The sequence below is a fragment of the Genypterus blacodes genome, unplaced genomic scaffold, assembly GCF_046128005.1.
Source record: "Genypterus blacodes isolate CSIRO-AG114 ecotype Tasmania unplaced genomic scaffold, CSIRO-AGI_Gbla_v1 ptg000531l_1, whole genome shotgun sequence".
Taxonomy (NCBI): Eukaryota; Metazoa; Chordata; class Actinopteri; order Ophidiiformes; family Ophidiidae; genus Genypterus; species Genypterus blacodes.
In genome coordinates, this window is record NW_027467285.1 from 2,501 (window position 1) to 20,000 (window position 17,500).

Sequence of the window (17,500 nt, forward strand, 5' to 3'; positions counted from 1 at the left end):
GCCAAGAACCTCCAGGCCCACTGTCGCCACGGACACACGCAGGGCTCAGGGACGGGACAGGCGGCGGCGTCGGGGGCGAGTCCAGAGACGCCGCTGATCTACGATGAGTTCCTTCAGCAGCACAGGAGGCCCGTCAGCAAACTGGACCTGGAGGAGAGGAGGAGGAGGGAGGCCAGGGAGAAAGGTGAGACACCTGGTGGCGTGACGTGGGACATGAGGTCTCTGATGTCCTGGGCGGGGCTGACGCATCTCCTCCTCTGTGTGTGTGTGTGTGTGTGTGTGTGTGCTGCAGGTTACTACTACGAGCTGGACGACTCGTATGATGAGAGCGATGAAGAGGAGGTGAGGGCTCATCTCAGAAGAGTGTCAGAGCAGCCGGCGCTCAAACTGGACGACTGCACAGAGGTACAACACCTGCTCCACTGCAAACACACACACACACACACACGGGACCACGCTCAGTCAGCTGGATTCTTCTGCTTCCTCCACAGAAACTGGACTTCCTGGGCGTGTTTGGTCTGACCACTGTGGGCCAGAGAGAGGAGCTGGTGCTGCAGAAGAGGAGGAAGAGGAGGAGGATGCTGAGGGAGCGAAGCCCCTCACCGCCCGTCCTGCACTCCAAGCGCACACCTCCTCCTCCTCCTCTCCCACCTCGGCCCCTCAGCACACGCTTCACCCCTGAGGAGATGGACGGAGCTCCAGAGCTGGAGGACAAGAAGAAGTTCCTCACCACCTTCAGACTGTCTCACGTCTCCATGCAGCAGAGACGAGGTGTGTGTGTGAGAGGTCCAGAGTCAAACTGTGGAGATAACCTTGTGATGTTTGATGTGTGACTGTGAGGATCTGGAGGCTTTAGGTCTGTGTGTTACCATAGCAACCCTGGGCTGCTGCCGCCGTCCTCTGGGCGGCGGCAGAGCCGAGGGGGCGGAGCAGCAGCTCACACCTTCTTCTGTTTGTCAGATAATGAACGAGTGGCCGAGCTGCTGCAGGCTATCAAAGAGAGGAGCGTTACCTTGGATACCATTAGACACGCCCCCCACCCTCTGTGTCAGAGCCCGGCAGCTCACGGTGAGAACCAGAACCAGAACCTGTGGACCCGCAGCAGCGTCTGATCTTCACTAACATGTTGAAATGGTTTCAGTTTCTGCAGCGGTGGCACCTCGGGCTGAATCAGAAGACCCCCCCGGGATCAGACCCCACAGCCCCCCCCTACATCGCCCAGCGTCCCCCATTGGCCACCACAAACCCCTCGGGGACACGTTGAGACCAAAGGAGCCCCCCTCTCCAGCCGTCCATCCAGACAAGGCCCGGGGGCCGGCGGAGGGGCCGGCCTCCAGGAGGAGCTCCAGCTTGTTGAACAGCTTGCGGCCCTCAAACCCCCTGCAGGCCAAAGAGGGTCTCTCTAGTCTGAACGGACGAACCAAACCCTGGGACAGCTTCACTCCGGAGGAATTTGCTCAGCAGTTCCACGAGTCGGTGCTTCAGTCGACTCAGAAGGCTCTGCAGAAACACAAAGGTACCACAGCTGGTACCCCCCCCCCCCCCCCTGCTGGGTGGCCTCACAGCGCCCCCTGCTGGGTGGCCTCACAGCGCCCCCTGCTGGGTGGCCTCACAGCGCCCCCTGCTGGGTGTTTTTCTCTACATGTTTGTCCCAGTTTATAAACATGATGTTGTTCTTGTTATGAATCAGAATCTCAGAGCTTCTCCTCATGTTCCAGCTCAGTGTCATCATGTCGTCTGTAACCCTGCTGTTCCCTCTCCCTCCTGTAGGTGGAGCTGCCGGTCTGTCTGAGTCGTCTCACCCTCAGGAGTCGTCCGTTCACTACAACATTCCCGAGCTTCAGGGCGCGCCCGGCCGGCCGCCGCCCTCGCACTCCTTCTCCTCCTCGGCTCCTCCTCAGCCCAACGGTCAGCGCTTCCCTCCGCCCCCCCGGCAGGACGCCTCGGGGACCAGAGACGACCTGTCCGCTCCCGAGGGCTCGGAGGAAGAAGAAGAGGATGAAGACGAGGCTCCCGTGTCCAGGTGGCAGGGGATCGAATCTGTATTTGAGGCTTATCAGGAATACGCTGAAGGTAGGCACACGTACGCCACATGTATGTAACTCAGCTGTGATGATGACAGAGCAGAGAAACCATGGCAACGTGGACGACGATAAGATGACCGACAGCTAAACAGGAGAGCTGAAGCTGTGTAGTACTCTGCTCTGCCACCAGAGAGCAGCGTTTACACGTCTATCACAGCTGTAGAGAGGTGAGGTAAGCTCCGCCCCCTTACAGCTCCTCTGTGTTTATGTTTTACAGAGCAAAGTTTGGAGCGACAGGTGTTACAGAGTCAATGTAGAAGACTGGAGACTCACAACTTCAACCTGAGTCTGACTGCTGAGCAGCTGTCACAGAGCATGGGGGTAACACACACACACACACACACACACACACACACACACACACACACACACACACACACACACACACACACACACACACACACACACACACACACACAGACACACACACACACACACACACACACACACACACACACACACACACACACACACACACAGACACACACACAGACACACACACACACACACACACACACACACACACAGACACACACACAGACACACACACACGCACACACAGACACACACACACACAGACACACACACGCACACACAGACACACACACACGCACACACACACACACACGTGCACAGACACGTGCACACACGCACACAAACACGCACACAAACATACATGCACACACACACACATGCACGCACGCACACACACACACACACGCATGCACGCGCACACACACACACATGTGCACACACACACACAGGAACATGCACACACACACACACACACATGCACACACACACACATACATACACACACACATGTGCACACACACACACACAGGCACATGCACACACACACACATGCACACACACACACACACACACACGTACATACACAGTTCAGTTTTGCAGGTTTCCAACAACAACATGGTGCCCTCTAACTCCCTGTGTGTCTTCTTCTGTGGTGCTGTGTGTGTAGGAGCTGATGTCTCAGAGACAGAAGCTGGCGGTGGAGAGAGAGAAGCTTCAGGCCGAGCTGGAGCACTTCAGGAAGTGCTTGACGCTGCCGCAGACTCACTGGCCCAGAGGCGGCCATTACAAAGGCTACCCCCCCAGGTGACCCCCCCCCCCCCCCCCTCAGGTGACCCCACACGCCTGCCCAAGGGCCTCCAGGCTCCTCCCCCCATTCAGACTCACTACAAGAGTTTATTTTCACGGCCCTGACCGGCCCAGAAGAGGAGAGAGTGAGTGAATGATGAAGGACAGACTGATGTGCCAATCACGCCAAACAACACGAGCACCAGAGCCTGGAGCCGCAGTGTGTGAGGATCAGAACACACACACACACACACAAGCACACGCACACACTCACACACGCACACACTCACACACGCACACACTCACACACACACACACACACACACACACACACACACACACGCTCACACGCGCACACTCACACACACACACACGCACACACGCACACACGCACACACACACACACACACACACACACGCTCACACACTCACACACACACACACACACACACACACACACACACACACACACTGCGCCCTCACAGCCAGAGACAATCCTGCCAATGAGGGAGGAGCCTGCCCAGGGGGGTGCGGCCACTCCACTCCTCCAAACGGAGCTTGTTGCCATGGCAACCAAGTCAGCTCCTGAATTGGAAATGCACTTAAGAGTTTGGGCTGAAGGTCGTCGTGGTAACTGAGTCACAACAAAGTTCACATTAGGAAATAAATGCACATTTTTGGAAAGAATTATGGAAAAGTTTTATTTGGAAATAGAAAATTTGAGAATTTTAAAGGTGCTTCAGCCTTGTATTGTAAATATGAAGACTCAAAGAATTTTGTATGTTTTTATTCCTTTAATCAAACGCCTGCCATTTTGATATGTTTCTGCTTTGTTTGGGTTGAACAGAAGTTTAGACTTTTAGTGTTTGTGCCGCTGCTGGACACAGACGCTACGCAGCCAGGCTCCGCCCCCTCGCCCCGACCCCGCCATGTGTCAAACAAACTCCTCAGGTCAGCTGTTGTTCGTCTTTGTAGCGATAAGGAAACGTTTCACTGCTGCTGGCTTTGAGTTCAACCTGCAGCGCTTCACCCTCAGGCTCTGCTGCCATCTAGTGGTGACCGGGTGTTCCTACAGGACACACTGGCTCTACGCCTAAAGATGTTAAACAGAGAGAACTATGATCCAGATCATCAAAATGTGCTGCGATGTTTGGCCACGACCTCTGCAGGAACACACACACACACACACACACACACACGAGGTACTAACTCGACCATTTGCTCAAATCTACTTAACATCAAACCCAAACAGCCTGAGAAGAAACTGTGCCAACATGTAAACAAGTTTCAGCTCCGTCACGCTGTCGCCGCCTGAAGCTGTCAACATTCAGAGGCCGTCTGGTGGAAGCATCGCGCCCGTCCGTCTCATTCTTCTTCTGCTCTCAGACTTCACGTTGTAGCTCCACGTGCATCCGCCATCATTTAACCATACGCAGACGATTCTACTCAGTCTTCATCATCTTCATCATCTTCACCTCCTTCCCTCTTGGTTCCTCTGTAAGTTGCGTCCTCCTCTGGACTCCTTACAGAGGAACACAGAGCGCCAGGCTGAAGATGAAGATGAAGTCCAAGTGTCACTCTAAGAGTTGAGCTGTGAGTGACAGACGTGAGCTCGTCTGCGTCTTCAGACTGAAGCTTGATGTTTCCTCTGTAACCTGAAGCACAACGACCTTTGACATTGACTCTAAGTGCCTCTACAGTCTGAGAGTCCACCTTCATCTCTAACGTGTTCCTGAGCTCTCGCGTCTCTAAACGAGGTCCCGGCCCGTCAGACGGAGGCCGGGCCGGTCCGGAGCCGCGGCAGCCGCCCGTCCACGTGCCGTGGCTCCGCCCACATCGCAGCCGGAGGATTCTAGATGCTGTGAAGGCGTTTTTAAATTGTACTTGTTTGGATTCGTTGTAATGTAATATATTCTTTGTTGAATGTAGTAATTAGGTATTTATGAATATACGACTGTGATTTCAGACAAAAAAGAATAAAAGATTTCAAAAATGATGAACATGTTTCTGTGTGTGTGTGGGAAGGGCTGACCCTGTGTGACCCCTGACCCCGTGTGACCTCTCACCCTGTGTGACCTCTGACCCTCCTCCGCACTGTTTACAGATTAAGTGTTCAGTCTGTGATATAAAATCTCTTTATTCTCCTCAGGTTTTACTTTCTCAGTAAAAATAAAGACATTGCAGTTTTTTCCAAAACATTTTCAAATTCCAGGAAGTTCTGTCAAAGCGTGACGGCGTGCAGACGTGACGGCCCCTCTGGACGCTCTGTGGCTGCTCTGTGGCCTCAGTGGTCTGGGGGCGGAGCCTCTCTGGAGCCCGGCTGCAGGTTGGAGCGCAGCTTGAACATGGCGTTGAGCGAGTCGAGCAGGAAGGAGCGGATGGTGTTGATCTCCATTAGCGTCAGGTTATCCAGCTGGAAGAGGAGAACAGCTGATCAGAGACTTCCTGCGAGGAGAGGAAGCGCGGCGCTCCGGTCACTCACCTTAGCGTGAGCTTCCTGCTGAGCGATGAAGCTGTCTGCGGAGAGGCGGAGCTTGGCGATGCGTGTGTCCCAGATGTCTTTGACCAGCGTGCGGATCTGGTCGGCCTTGGGGAAGTCGTCTGATGCGCTGGAAACACAAAGCGGGGTCACGACCTCACAGAGACAAAGGGTCAGGAGGACAAAGACACTCACTGGTTGAGCAGCAGCTTGGTGAGCTCCATGTAATGCAGGCTGGGAACACGCGTGAACGCCTCCTCCTTCCTCTCCTGCTCACGGAGCTCCTCCAGCTTCTCTGCAGAGGAGGAGCAGCAGAGGGAGTTCATCAGCTGTGTGTGTGTGTGTGTGTGTGTCTGTCTGTCTGTCTGTCTGTCTGTCTGTCTGTCTGTCTGTCTTACCCACGTCCATCCAATCAGGAGGCACGATTCTGCACTTCTGTCTCTGCTTCAGGTTGAGGGCGAGCCACACCGGCACATCGACAGGAAGTCCAGGGTTAAAGGGACCCAGGTCGCCCTGACAACACACATCAAGCTTCTTAGCTCCTCCCACATCACAAACCTGTCACTGTGATGATGACACAGCTGATCCAGGACTCTAAGTGGACCTGATGACTTCATTACAAACTTAACTACATCAAGATAATGTTGTTTCTTTTCTGTCCTTATACTCATACTGCATATATATGTGATGATGATGAAGATGAAGTCATTTTGTTCTTCATATTGTTTTGTATCTGAGCAGTTATTGTTTCTCGTAAAATAAATGACGTCATAATGTTTACAAACTGATGTAGTGTGTCTGTGTGTCTGTGTGTGTCTGTGTCTGTCTGTGTGTGTCTGTGTGTCTGTGTCTGTGTGTCTGTGTCTGTCTGTGTCTGTGTCTGTGTCTGTGTGTCTTTGTCTGTGTGTGTCTGTGTGTGTCTGTGTCTGTGTGTGTCTGTGTGTCTGTGTGTGTCTGTGTCTGTCTGTGTCTGTGTGTGTGTGTGTCTGTGTGTGTCTGTGTGTCTGTGTCTGTGTGTGTCTGTGTGTGTGTGTGTGTCTGTGTGTCTGTGTGTCTGTGTCTGTGTGTCTGTGTGTCTGTGTGTGTCTGTGTGTCTGTGTGTGTCTGTGTCTGTGTCTGTGTGTCTCTGTCTGTGTGTGTCTGTGTGTCTGTGTGTGTGTGTGTCTGTGTGTCTGTGTGTCTGTGTCTCTGTGTGTGTCTGTGTCTGTGTCTGTGTGTCTCTGTCTGTGTGTGTCTGTGTGTCTGTGTGTGTGTGTGTCTGTGTGTCTGTGTGTCTGTGTCTGTGTGTCTCTGTCTGTGTGCGTCTGTGTGTGTCTGTGTGTCTGTGTGTCTGTGTGCGTCTGTGTGTGTTACTCACGCAGATGAGGAAGATTCGGTCCAGACTAAAGTTCGGGATGATCGTCACCGTTTGTTTCTCAGAGAGGAACTCGACCTCGGCGGGATCCATCAGCGGCGTCCTGCCGAACCTCCAAAGCGACAAAACGGAGAACAGGTCCTCAGCTACAGCGAAGCTCCCGCGCTGCGACGCCGCGTCATCGAGGTCAGACGCAAACAGATGGGCGGGGCGTCTGAGTCATCAGTGTGGGACGTTATGTTGTTTGGTGTAAGCGAACATTTGGCCGCCAGGCGTCGCCAGATCAGCAACACGCGTCCAGCCGCAGATGAACTCGTGTTTAACAAACAAACGATGTTTCCTTCAGTGAAGCCTAAAGGGTTAAACTCAGCAGCGAGACGCAACTTAACGTAAAGTGACTTAGCTTTAAATATGAAATGAAAGTTAAAGTACAGCCCCTCTGTCCGTCTCTCTCACGTTGTCTCTTCTTCTTCTCTGATGTTCCTCTGCTTGTTGTAGAACCAGAACTCATCCAGCTGCCCTGATGAGGAGCCTCTTCATCTCCACCTGCAGGTCAGCAGCTTCATCACCAACATGATTCATGTATTTAAGAGGGGTGCGTGTGTGTGTGTGCGTGCGTGCGTGTTCTGAGTCTTTAAAGTTTTGAATTCTCTTTAAAAAGTAAACGGGTCAAACATTTTCGAAAGGTTTTAATTTACATTCAGTTTCTGTAAAAAACAAAATGAGTTTCATTTTCTGCTTCTTACTGCTGAAACTTAATCACAAATATAAACTTATGTCTCCAAATCACATTATTTATTAAATGGTTTGTTTAGTGAAGATTCAGTATGAATAAATATTTTACCCAAAAAACTCTGTTAAATCTACCAAACTCCAAATCTCAGCAAAATGACTCAAGACTGACATGAAGAGGTCAGGGGTCAGAGGTCACATCATTGATCATGTTGAGCTGATGATCAGGATCAATGACAGCAGATCCTGTGACGCCGCAGTGACATCATCATCAGCTGAGAGATTCTCTTCTTTATAGCCCTGTCGGCCATCTTGTCTGTTTAGTTTGATAATAAGCTCTTTACTCTAATCGTCTTATTTGTTAATGATGTAATTTCTCTCCTGATCACAACAAAACAAATGAACATTTAGAAAGTTTATAAATTTCATCTGTTAGTCCTGAAATGTAAAACGAGCTGAAACAACACAAACCATCATCATCATCATCATCATCATCTTCCTCATGAAGGGAGCAGAAGCTCCGCCCCTCAGGAGTTCTGCAGGTTCTTCTGTCAGCAGAGGTCTAGCACAGACTTGTTGATGACAGGGTTGGTCCAGTCGTTCCTCAGGTCGTCCAGGTGATTGTCGAAGTCGATCAGTTGTTCGTAGGACCGCCCCTCCAGCAGAGCTGACGTGATCTTCTGGGCCTCGTGCCAATCCTCAAAACACTCACTGCAACCAGACACACACCTTAGAGAGTGAGAGAGAGTGTGTGCGTGTGTGTGTGTGTGTGTGTTAAATCTTCACACTCACTAGTTTCCGTCTCGGCCCCTCCACTTGTTGTCATGGTGATCATAGATGAGCACGATGGGCTCAAAGCAGCTGATGCTCAGTCTGCTGTTGTCCACCTGAGGAGAAACCAAACAGATGTTCAATTATGGTTACAATGCGTTTCATTGATAATTAAGGTGACTTCCAGGTGCCAACCACAGTGCCTGGGTAACAGACGTCGCCCCATGGTGGAGCAGCTCTGTAGAGCCTCTAAAAGGTCACTGACACCTAAGGGAAACTTCCTGTAAACACATCTGAGGCATCTTTGTTGATGTATTGCATGTGTTGCTGACTGGCTGGCTGAGCTCAGCTGTTTCATTGAAGATGATGATGATGATGGTGGTGGTGTGTGGGTGTGTGTGTATGTGGATGTGTGTGTGATGATGCGTGCAGGTGACAGTTGATTGTAACTTCCTGTTTACTGCAGAGGAACCAAACGATTTACTGTTACCATGACGATGGCTGCTTCGCTGAAGTTCTCAGAAATCCTGGCTGCAACTTTTTCTGCAACCTGATTGGGTCTGACAGAGAGCAGAGATGTAGAGGTTGCCACGGTAACAGTCCGTCAGTCCAAACAGTAGAGCCCTTACCTGAGGTCCTTAGAGTGCTCATTAGCCTGATAGTAGGCAGAGATGATGTAATGATGCTGCTTACACCACGTGTCTATCTGTGGACACACACACACACACACACACACATACACACACATACACACACACAGGAACGTCGTCATGTATGTTCAGCCTTAATCTAAATGTTTATGAAGACAACATTGAAACGTTTTGTAGTATGACGTTCGCTCTGCGGGGCTCCGCGTCACTCACCAGCGTCAGCGCGGCCTCCAGCATGGGGGCGAGTGCCAGAGTCCCGTGGAAGAGCGGCACGCAGTCCACGCAGAGCAGCGGGGCGTCGCGCTTCCGGTCCTTCTTCTTCTCCGCCACCAGCAGCCCGTTGACGGCGCAATGCGGGTACTTAGCCGCGTGCAGCAGCATCTTGCAGTACGCCTGCGTGCTGAGGATGACGGGCATGTCTGTGCTAACGCTGCTAGCCGGAGCTAACGGGACACACGAGCACGCACGAGCCGCCTTTGAGCGCGGGTGACCTCTGACCTTCTGAGCAGAGCCTAACGTTCAGCTGATTTCGAGCGCAGCTGCTAGCTAACCGTTAAGTCTCCTGCACCGGCGGTGTCGTAAAGTCTACTGGAAGTGTCGTAAAGCGACGTGGCGGAGCGGCGATGGTTTGCACTGTCTAACGATCACAGTGACGTCATCCGGACAGATAAACATCAATCATGAAAAAAAATAACAACACAAACAGCTTAAAGGTTCACAACTATAGAGCTTTTATTATTTAAATGTTGAGTTATTGGTTTAGTTTATGTCCCGGTTAATATGAGCTCAACACATACAAACAAAATAGCTTCTGGGTGCTAAAAATAGCATTTAGATAAGAATACCATAACTTATATGTAATTTGCTTTGTTTGATTCCAGCGGGGCTTCGTAGTGCAGTAGTTTCACAGATCAGCTGATTAGATTAAACAATCTGAGCTCCTTCCTTTTGTTTTCATTTCCGGGGCAGCAGGGGCAGTACATCCGATAGACTTTCTTACCGGTAGGTGTCGCTGATTACCACGTTTCCCTAATAACGAGCAGGAAAAAAAATTCGAAGAAGAAGAACATCCTAGCTTCCGTCCTCTCTCTCATCGAGCGGAGTTTCAGACAGACAAAAGGTAAACCTCACATCTCTACATGTTCACACAAAGAGCTCATATTGTTTCACTCACCATCTTTACCTCTGTGTTAAATATGTTTGAGTTAAATATGTTCGAGTTAAATATGCAGTTAGACAGGAAGCGGCTTGCTGACAGGAAGCACCGGAGGCTAGCCTCGTTAGCATCCTCGCTCTACAGCCGCTAATCTGATTTTATATCAAAGCAACAGAACTCAAGAGTTTATGAATAAAGTCGAGTTAGATTTTAGGAATGCGGATGTTAATTTATACACAAACACACCAACCAGTTGTTTAACGGTGAGCGCGTCTTGTCTGCGGCGCTGTGACCTTGTGTTAGCTTAGCTCTTAGCTTAGCCTCGCAGTGGAGAGAGAAAGGACAACACAGCGACAGACAGACAGGAACTTAAGATGCGATGAACCCTGACCTGACCTCTGGACATGGTCAGGCCGTGTACTTGTGTCCTCTGTTTGTGTTCATGATGATCATCATAATGTAGTAATGTTATAACCTGAAAGTGCGTCATGTCCGCGGTGTCCGTAAACGCATCACTGCGTATTAAAGTGTGAAGCAGGGTAGGTGATCAATATAAGAGTTTATAAAACTATTAAGGGTCAATATGAGACATTTGATTAATAAAAGTGAAAAGATTACAAACATGAAGACACAAAGAGCTCACAGCTGAGAGAGGGGGGGGGGGTGTTGGTCTAGCTCTACTTGGACTCATTCAGCCTTCTTCTTCTTCTTCATGGTCTCTGGTGTGCGTGTGTCTCTTCTGATCTTCTCCACAGGATGTTGGCCACCAGAGCTCTTCGCCTCCTCAGCAAACGAGCCGTGTCCACCTCAGTGTGTGTGCGTGGAGGCCATGGTGAGTCTGAAGGTCCTGTTGATGCTCATGATGGAGTGAAGCTGTGCCTCATGTGGTCTTCTGCCCCCTGCAGGCGTTGCTAAGGTGGAGGCCTACACTCTCCCCGCCTACTTTGACAGGAGAGAGAACCCTCTACCTGACATCTGCTACGTGCAGAACCTGAGCCCGGAGCAGGCCACCCTGAAGGAGAAGGAGAAGGGCTCCTGGGCCGCTCTGTCCAACGATGAGAAGATCGCACGTAAGACTCTGACCTCTGACCTCCTCTGTCAGATGTTCTTCTCTTCAGGTCTGGAGGTCTCTAATGGACCCTCATGTTGTTATGATACAAGTTCTGCCCTCCACAATAAAAGCTCAGTGTCTCTCCTGTGTGATGATGTCATGAGGCTGACCCCTCCTCACCTCTGTTCTTTTTCTGTTTGACCTCACGATGGGTTAAAGGTCAGAGGTCAACATATCAGCCTGTATCTAAGCTTCTGTCTTCATGTAGAGGAGCTGTAGAGGCTCTTACACGTGATCATAGGTCATCAGGGTCCATTAGAGACCTCCAGACCCGTCCCCTGTCCCCCCCCTGTTCCCTGTCCCGTCCCCCGTCCCCTGTCCTAACGCTGTCCTCTGTGTGGACAGTGTACCGCATCAGCTTCAACCAGAGCTTTGCTGAGATGAACCAGAGCAGCTCAGAGTGGAAGTCTGTGCTGGGCGCCATCTTCTTCTTCGTGGGCATCACAGGCTTCGTGGTCATGTGGCAGAGGAAGTTTGGTAAGTATGAACACATGAAGAAGAAGAAGAAGCAGCAGCTGATCAGCAGAGGGCAGCAAACACACACACGGAGACTGTATGGAAGTATGTTTGACCCCATGATGATCTGAACATGTGTGTGTGTGTGTTTAGTGTACGGCCCGGTGCCTCACACCTTCGACCCTGAGTATAAGGCCAAGGAGCTCCAGAGGATGCTGGACATGAGGATCAACCCAGTGGAGGGCTTCTCCTCTCAGTGGGACTACGAGAACAAGCAGTGGAAGAAGTGAGACCAGGGGACCAAACACACACACACGTGTGTGGACCAATCACCCGGGAAGACCACACAGACCACACACACCATAAACCCTCCACCTCTGTATTTATCAAGCGTTCATCTCACCTCAGGCTGCTTCTGGAAGCTTCTTCCTCCTAAGGTCCTTGTGTATTATAGAGTCAGATTAAAGATCCACATGTTACACACTGTGTTCATTTACTGCTCCATCACACACACACACACACACACACATATGGATACGTCATGTTAAACCAGCTGCAGGTTCACTCTGAGATGCGTACTGCGAGGATGACGTCACTCCGTCTAGAATCGCAAGCAGCTGCGTATCAGAGTACAGAAAGGAAACTGGAGAGTGTGCGTGAGGGGTGACGTCACTTACCGGATGAAGTAGCCGGCCGTTGTTGTCAAACAAACCCGGAAGACGAGTGTGTGTGTGTGTGTGTGTGTGTGAGAGAGAGAGGTAGAGGCGCTAACAACGATCTGGAAGATATAAACGATGATGATCGTTTACCTTCACTGAGTCTGAGGTTCAGAGGTCACGACTGCTGCCCGATCACAGCGAGAGACCCGCGACCATGGGGAACGGCATGAACAAGGCGAGTCACTGCGAGTCACTGCGAGTCAACCCGCGTTTTACTGCGAGTTACTGGGCTCCTGTGTGTTACTGTGTTACTGTGTGTTACTGTGTTCCTGTGTGTTACTGTGTTCCTGTGTGTTCCTGTGTTACTGTGTGTTCCTGTGTGTTACTGTGTTCCTGTGTGTTACTGTGTTCCTGTGTGTTACTGTGTGTTCCTGTGTGTTACTGTGTTCCTGTGTGTTACTGTGTTCCTGTGTGTTACTGTGTGTTACTGTGTTCCTGTGTGTTACTGTGTGTTACTGTGTTACTGTGTGTTACTGTGTTCCTGTGTGTTACCGTGTGTTACTGTGTTCCTGTGTGTTACTGTGTGTTACTGTGTTACTGTGTTCCTGTGTGTTACTGTGTTCCTGTGTGTTACTGTGTGTTACCGTGTGTTACTGTGTTACTGTGTGTTACTGTGTTCCTGTGTGTTACTGTGTTCCTGTGTGTTACTGTGTGTTACCGTGTTACTGTGTGTTACCGTGTGTTACTGTGTTACTGTGTGTTACTGTGTTCCTGTGTGTTACTGTGTGTTACTGTGTTCCTGTGTGTTCCTGTGTGTTACTGTGTTACTGTGTGTTACTGTGTTACTGTGTGTTACTGTGTTCCTGTGTGTTACTGTGTTCCTGTGTGTTACTGTGTGTTACTGTGTGTTACTGTGTGTTCCTGTATGTTACTGTGTGTTACTGTGTGTTACTGTGTGTTCCCGTGTGTTCCCGTGTGTTCCCGTGTGTTACTGTGTGTTACTGTGTGTTACTGTGTTCCTGTGTGTTACTGTGTGTTACTGTGTGTTCCCGTGTGTTCCCGTGTGTTACTGTGTGTTACTGTGTGTTACTGTGTTCCTGTGTGTTACTGTGTGTTACTGTGTGTTCCCGTGTGTTCCCGTGTGTTCCCGTGTGTTCCCGTGTGTTACTGTGTGTTACTGTGTGTTACTGTGTTACTGTGTGTTACTGTGTTCCTGTGTGTTACTGTGTGTTACTGTGTGTTACTGTGTGTTACTGTGTTCCTGTGTGTTACTGTGTGTTACTGTGTTCCTGTGTGTTCCTGTGTGTTCCTGTGTGTTACTGTGTTCCTGTGTGTTACTGTGTTACTGTGTGTTACTGTGTGTTACTGTGTTCCTGTGTGTTCCTGTGTGTTACTGTGTGTTACTGTGTTCCTGTGTGTTCCTGTGTGTTACTGTGTGTTACTGTGTGTTACTGTGTGTTCCCGTGTGTTCCTGTGTGTTCCTGTGTGTTACTGTGTGTTACTGTGTTCCTGTGTGTTACTGTGTGTTACGTCATGTTAGTGTAGTCCTGGTGCTCAGCAGCTGTGGTCATGTGATGTAATGATGACGTCGTGTCTGCTGCTCCTCAGGTGGTTGATGGTCTTTACCTGGGGAACATCAGAGGTGAGCCTTCTTCACTCTGCACTCACGACATAAAGCTGGGCTGTAAATGTTCAGTCAGAGACCTGAGGCTGGAGGGGTCACAGGTCAAACCGGAGCTTTGATGATGATGACTCTTCATCTTCCTCCTCACACTGAGTTCAGTGACATCATGAGTTAAACTGCAGCTTCACGCCTCAGGTTGAAACTCTTTATGTGTGAACGGATTTAACCCTTAAAGACGAAAACATCCTCAGTAACCATGACAACTTGATTCAGCAGACAAATGTAGTTTAAACGTTTAAGTTATGGATGAAGAAGGTGTAAGACCCGATGAAGTCATGTAGTTCAGGTGAGTGGACGTGTGGACACGTCCCTCCTGTGTGGTTAACGTGTAACGTGTCTCTGTGTCTCTCTCTGTGTCTCTGTCTCTGTGTCTCTGTCTCTGTGTCTCTGTGTCTGTGTGTCTCTGTCTCTGTGTCTCTGTCTCTGTCTCTCTGTGTCTCTGTCTCTGTGTCTCTGTGTCTCTGTGTCTGTGTCTGTGTGTCTCTGTGTCTGTGTCTGTGTGTCTCTGTGTCTCTGTGTCTGTGTCTCTGTGTTTGTCTCTGTGTCTCTGTGTCTGTGTCTCTGTGTCTGTGTCTCTGTGTCTCTGTGTCTGTGTCTCTGTCTCTGTGTCTCTCTGTCTCTGTGTCTCTGTGTCTCTGTGTCTCTGTCTGTGTCTGTGTCTCTGTGTCTCTGTCTGTGTCTCTGTGTCTCTCTGTCTCTGTGTCTCTGTGTCTCTGTCTGTGTCTCTGTGTCTCTCTGTCTCTCTGTCTCTGTGTCTCTGTCTCTGTGTCTCTGTGTCTCTGTCTGTGTCTCTGTCTCTGTGTCTCTGTCTGTCTCTCTGTCTCTGTCTCTGTGTCTCTCTCTGTCTCTCTGTCTCTGTCTCTGTGTCTCTGTCTCTCTGTCTCTCTGTCTCTCTGTCTCTGTCTCTGTGTCTCTCTCTGTCTCTCTGTCTCTGTCTCTGTGTCTCTGTCTCTCTGTCTCTCTGTCTCTGTCTCTGTCTCTGTCTCTGTGTCTCTGTCTGTCTCTGTGTCTCTGTGTCTGTGTCTCTGTCTCTGTGTCTCTCTGTCTCTGTGTCTCTGTGTCTCTGTGTCTCTGTCTGTGTCTCTGTCTCTGTGTCTCTGTGTCTCTGTCTGTGTCTCTGTCTCTGTGTCTCTGTGTCTCTGTGTCTCTGTCTGTCTCTCTGTCTCTGTCTCTGTGTCTCTCTGTCTCTGTCTCTCTGTCTCTGTCTCTGTCTCTCTGTCTCTGTCTCTGTCTCTGTCTCTGTGTCTCTCTCTGTCTCTCTGTCTCTGTGTCTCTGTCTCTCTGTCTCTCTGTCTCTGTCTCTGTCTCTGTGTCTCTGTCTCTGTGTCTCTGTGTCTCTGTGTCTCTGTCTGTCTCTCTGTCTCTGTGTCTCTGTCTGTCTCTCTGTCTCTGTCTCTGTGTCTCTGTCTCTCTGTCTCTCTGTCTCTGTCTCTGTGTCTCTCTGTCTCTGTCTCTGTGTCTCTGTCTGTCTCTCTGTCTCTGTGTCTCTGTGTCTCTGTGTCTCTGTCTCTGTCTCTGTGTCTCTGTCTCTGTCTCTGTCTCTCTGTCTCTGTGTCTCTGTCTGTCTCTCTGTCTCTGTCTCTGTGTCTCTGTCTCTCTGTCTCTCTGTCTCTGTCTCTGTGTCTCTCTGTCTCTGTCTCTGTGTCTCTGTCTGTCTCTCTGTCTCTGTGTCTCTGTGTCTCTGTCTCTGTCTCTGTGTCTCTGTCTCTGTCTCTGTCTCTCTGTCTCTGTGTCTCTGTGTCTCTGTGTCTCTGTCTCTCTGTCTCTCTGTCTCTGTGTCTCTCTGTCCCCGTGTCCCAGATGCAGAGAACAGACAAGCTTTGTCTCAGAATGGAATCACTCACATTCTGTCTGTGTACAACAACGCCAAGCCTGTGTTTGAGGTCAGTAAAGGTCAAAGTATTAACATGAGGAGTGTGATGTGTTCAATCAGCCGCCTGGGGGCAGCAGTGAGATATATTTACAACCTGTGTGTGTGTGTGTGTGTGTGTGTGTGTGTGTGTGTGTGTATATACATTGGTATGATCAATGTGAGGTATAGTCAGTAGTAACATAAATCATCTGTATTGATCTTTCAGGGTTTCGATCACATATTTGATATTAAGGCGGATTAGTTTATAAATCTTTACTCCATCAAACGTATGTGACTGTTTTACAGGACATGACCTACCTCTGCATCCATGCAGCTGATGCCTCCAGCCAGAACCTGTAGGTACACACACACTCGCACACACACACACACTCGCACACACACACACACTCGCACACACACACACACACACTCGCACACACACACACACACTCGCACACACACACACACACTCGCACACACACACACACACTCGCACACACACACACACACTCGCACACACACACACACACTCGCACACACACACACACACACTCGCACACACACACACACACTCGCACACACACAGCTCTGTGTTCTGCTCTGCCTCTCCTGAGGCTCTAGGGGGCGCTGCTGCTCTCCTCTTCCTCCAGTGCCGCTCAGTGGACAGTCAGTGAACCTGGAAGTCCCCTGGGTCATCATGGTGGTGATGGTGTGTGTGTTGTGTGAGGCGAGGCACAGAGGAGCTGTTGATTTTAAATGTGAGCCGCAGGTGAACGAGGCCTGGCTGGTGGTTTGGTGCTGTCTGACCTCCAGTGTCGCAATCAGACGTCGTCCCCTAAGCCTGCAGAGGAAGGAAGCATCAGGCTGAGCTTTAATAAGCTCCTCTGTCACAACCAGAGAGACTGACGGGCCAACGGCCACACACACACACACACACACACACACACACACACACACACACACACACACACAGTGAGGTGTCTCCATGGTGATGTGTGTGTGTGTGTGTGTGTGTGTGTGTGTGTGTGTGCTGCATGGTGGCAGACTGCAGAGCGACCAGCTGCTCTGTGTCGCTCTGCCTCTAGTTTCAACATTTATTTTCCCAACAATGTTTCAGATTTCCTCTTATTTCAAACCAAAGTGCTGGAGTTTTAGATGTGAGGTAAATATAAAGTAAAGATAAAGCTACAGGTTCTTCTTCTTCTTTTATATTCAGTGTGTTTGTGTTCAGATCTTCCTCTCATAATGAAGCAAAGAGCCGGAAACCTCTGAGCCACAGAGGCAGTAAAGTGCTGAGGAGGCGAGTGAGAGAGAGAGAGAGAGAGAGAGAGCGGGCGGGCAAGCGTCTGTGTCTGTTGCTCTATTGGGAAACACACACACACACACACACACACACCATGAGCTAAAGGAG

At 50.2% G+C, this 17,500-nt stretch overlaps 5 protein-coding genes across 5 annotated transcripts in view; 3 read left to right on the forward strand and 2 right to left on the reverse strand.

The window, feature by feature from the left end:
• Nucleotides 1-5,181, forward strand: part of gse1b (Gse1 coiled-coil protein b) — a gene marked incomplete at its 5' end in the record, with an annotated part of 7,661 nt that extends 2,480 nt beyond the window's left edge. The window contains 8 exons of the mRNA XM_076140256.1: nucleotides 1-184; nucleotides 293-405; nucleotides 492-771; nucleotides 961-1,068; nucleotides 1,142-1,516; nucleotides 1,771-2,073; nucleotides 2,302-2,405; nucleotides 3,067-5,181. The exon at nucleotides 1-184 is cut by the window's left edge and continues 436 nt beyond it. Of these exons, the coding sequence (XP_075996371.1) occupies nucleotides 1-184; nucleotides 293-405; nucleotides 492-771; nucleotides 961-1,068; nucleotides 1,142-1,516; nucleotides 1,771-2,073; nucleotides 2,302-2,405; nucleotides 3,067-3,207 (1,608 nt within the window). The remainder of the gene's footprint in view (nucleotides 185-292; nucleotides 406-491; nucleotides 772-960; nucleotides 1,069-1,141; nucleotides 1,517-1,770; nucleotides 2,074-2,301; nucleotides 2,406-3,066) is intronic.
• Nucleotides 5,182-5,304: 123 nt separating this feature from the next.
• gins2 (GINS complex subunit 2) lies at nucleotides 5,305-7,416 on the reverse strand. The gene is made up of 5 exons (XM_076140255.1): nucleotides 7,022-7,416; nucleotides 6,063-6,177; nucleotides 5,860-5,959; nucleotides 5,668-5,794; nucleotides 5,305-5,598 (listed from the first exon to the last, which is right to left on the reverse strand). The coding sequence occupies exons 1-5, from the start codon at nucleotides 7,109-7,111 to the stop codon at nucleotides 5,470-5,472; spliced, it is 561 nt and encodes a 186-aa protein (XP_075996370.1). The 5' UTR covers nucleotides 7,112-7,416; the 3' UTR covers nucleotides 5,305-5,469.
• A 274-nt stretch (nucleotides 7,417-7,690) lies between these two features.
• Nucleotides 7,691-9,847, reverse strand: emc8 (ER membrane protein complex subunit 8). The gene is made up of 5 exons (XM_076140258.1): nucleotides 9,385-9,847; nucleotides 9,151-9,227; nucleotides 9,012-9,081; nucleotides 8,543-8,637; nucleotides 7,691-8,461 (listed from the first exon to the last, which is right to left on the reverse strand). Exons 1-5 carry the CDS (start codon nucleotides 9,586-9,588, stop codon nucleotides 8,302-8,304), a joined length of 606 nt encoding a protein of 201 aa, XP_075996373.1. The 5' UTR covers nucleotides 9,589-9,847; the 3' UTR covers nucleotides 7,691-8,301.
• Nucleotides 9,848-9,935: 88 nt separating this feature from the next.
• Nucleotides 9,936-12,373, forward strand: cox4i1 (cytochrome c oxidase subunit 4I1). Its single transcript, XM_076140259.1, has 5 exons — nucleotides 9,936-10,291; nucleotides 11,083-11,159; nucleotides 11,233-11,397; nucleotides 11,784-11,915; nucleotides 12,048-12,373. Exons 2-5 carry the CDS (start codon nucleotides 11,084-11,086, stop codon nucleotides 12,182-12,184), a joined length of 510 nt encoding a protein of 169 aa, XP_075996374.1. The 5' UTR covers nucleotides 9,936-10,291; nucleotide 11,083; the 3' UTR covers nucleotides 12,185-12,373.
• Nucleotides 12,374-12,388: 15 nt separating this feature from the next.
• dusp22a (dual specificity phosphatase 22a) overlaps nucleotides 12,389-17,500 on the forward strand; it is a 9,951-nt gene continuing 4,839 nt past the window's right edge. Inside the window, exons 1-4 of the mRNA XM_076140257.1 lie at nucleotides 12,389-12,788; nucleotides 14,162-14,195; nucleotides 16,038-16,120; nucleotides 16,396-16,445. Coding sequence (XP_075996372.1) covers nucleotides 12,768-12,788; nucleotides 14,162-14,195; nucleotides 16,038-16,120; nucleotides 16,396-16,445 — 188 coding nt within the window. The 5' untranslated portion in view covers nucleotides 12,389-12,767. The remainder of the gene's footprint in view (nucleotides 12,789-14,161; nucleotides 14,196-16,037; nucleotides 16,121-16,395; nucleotides 16,446-17,500) is intronic.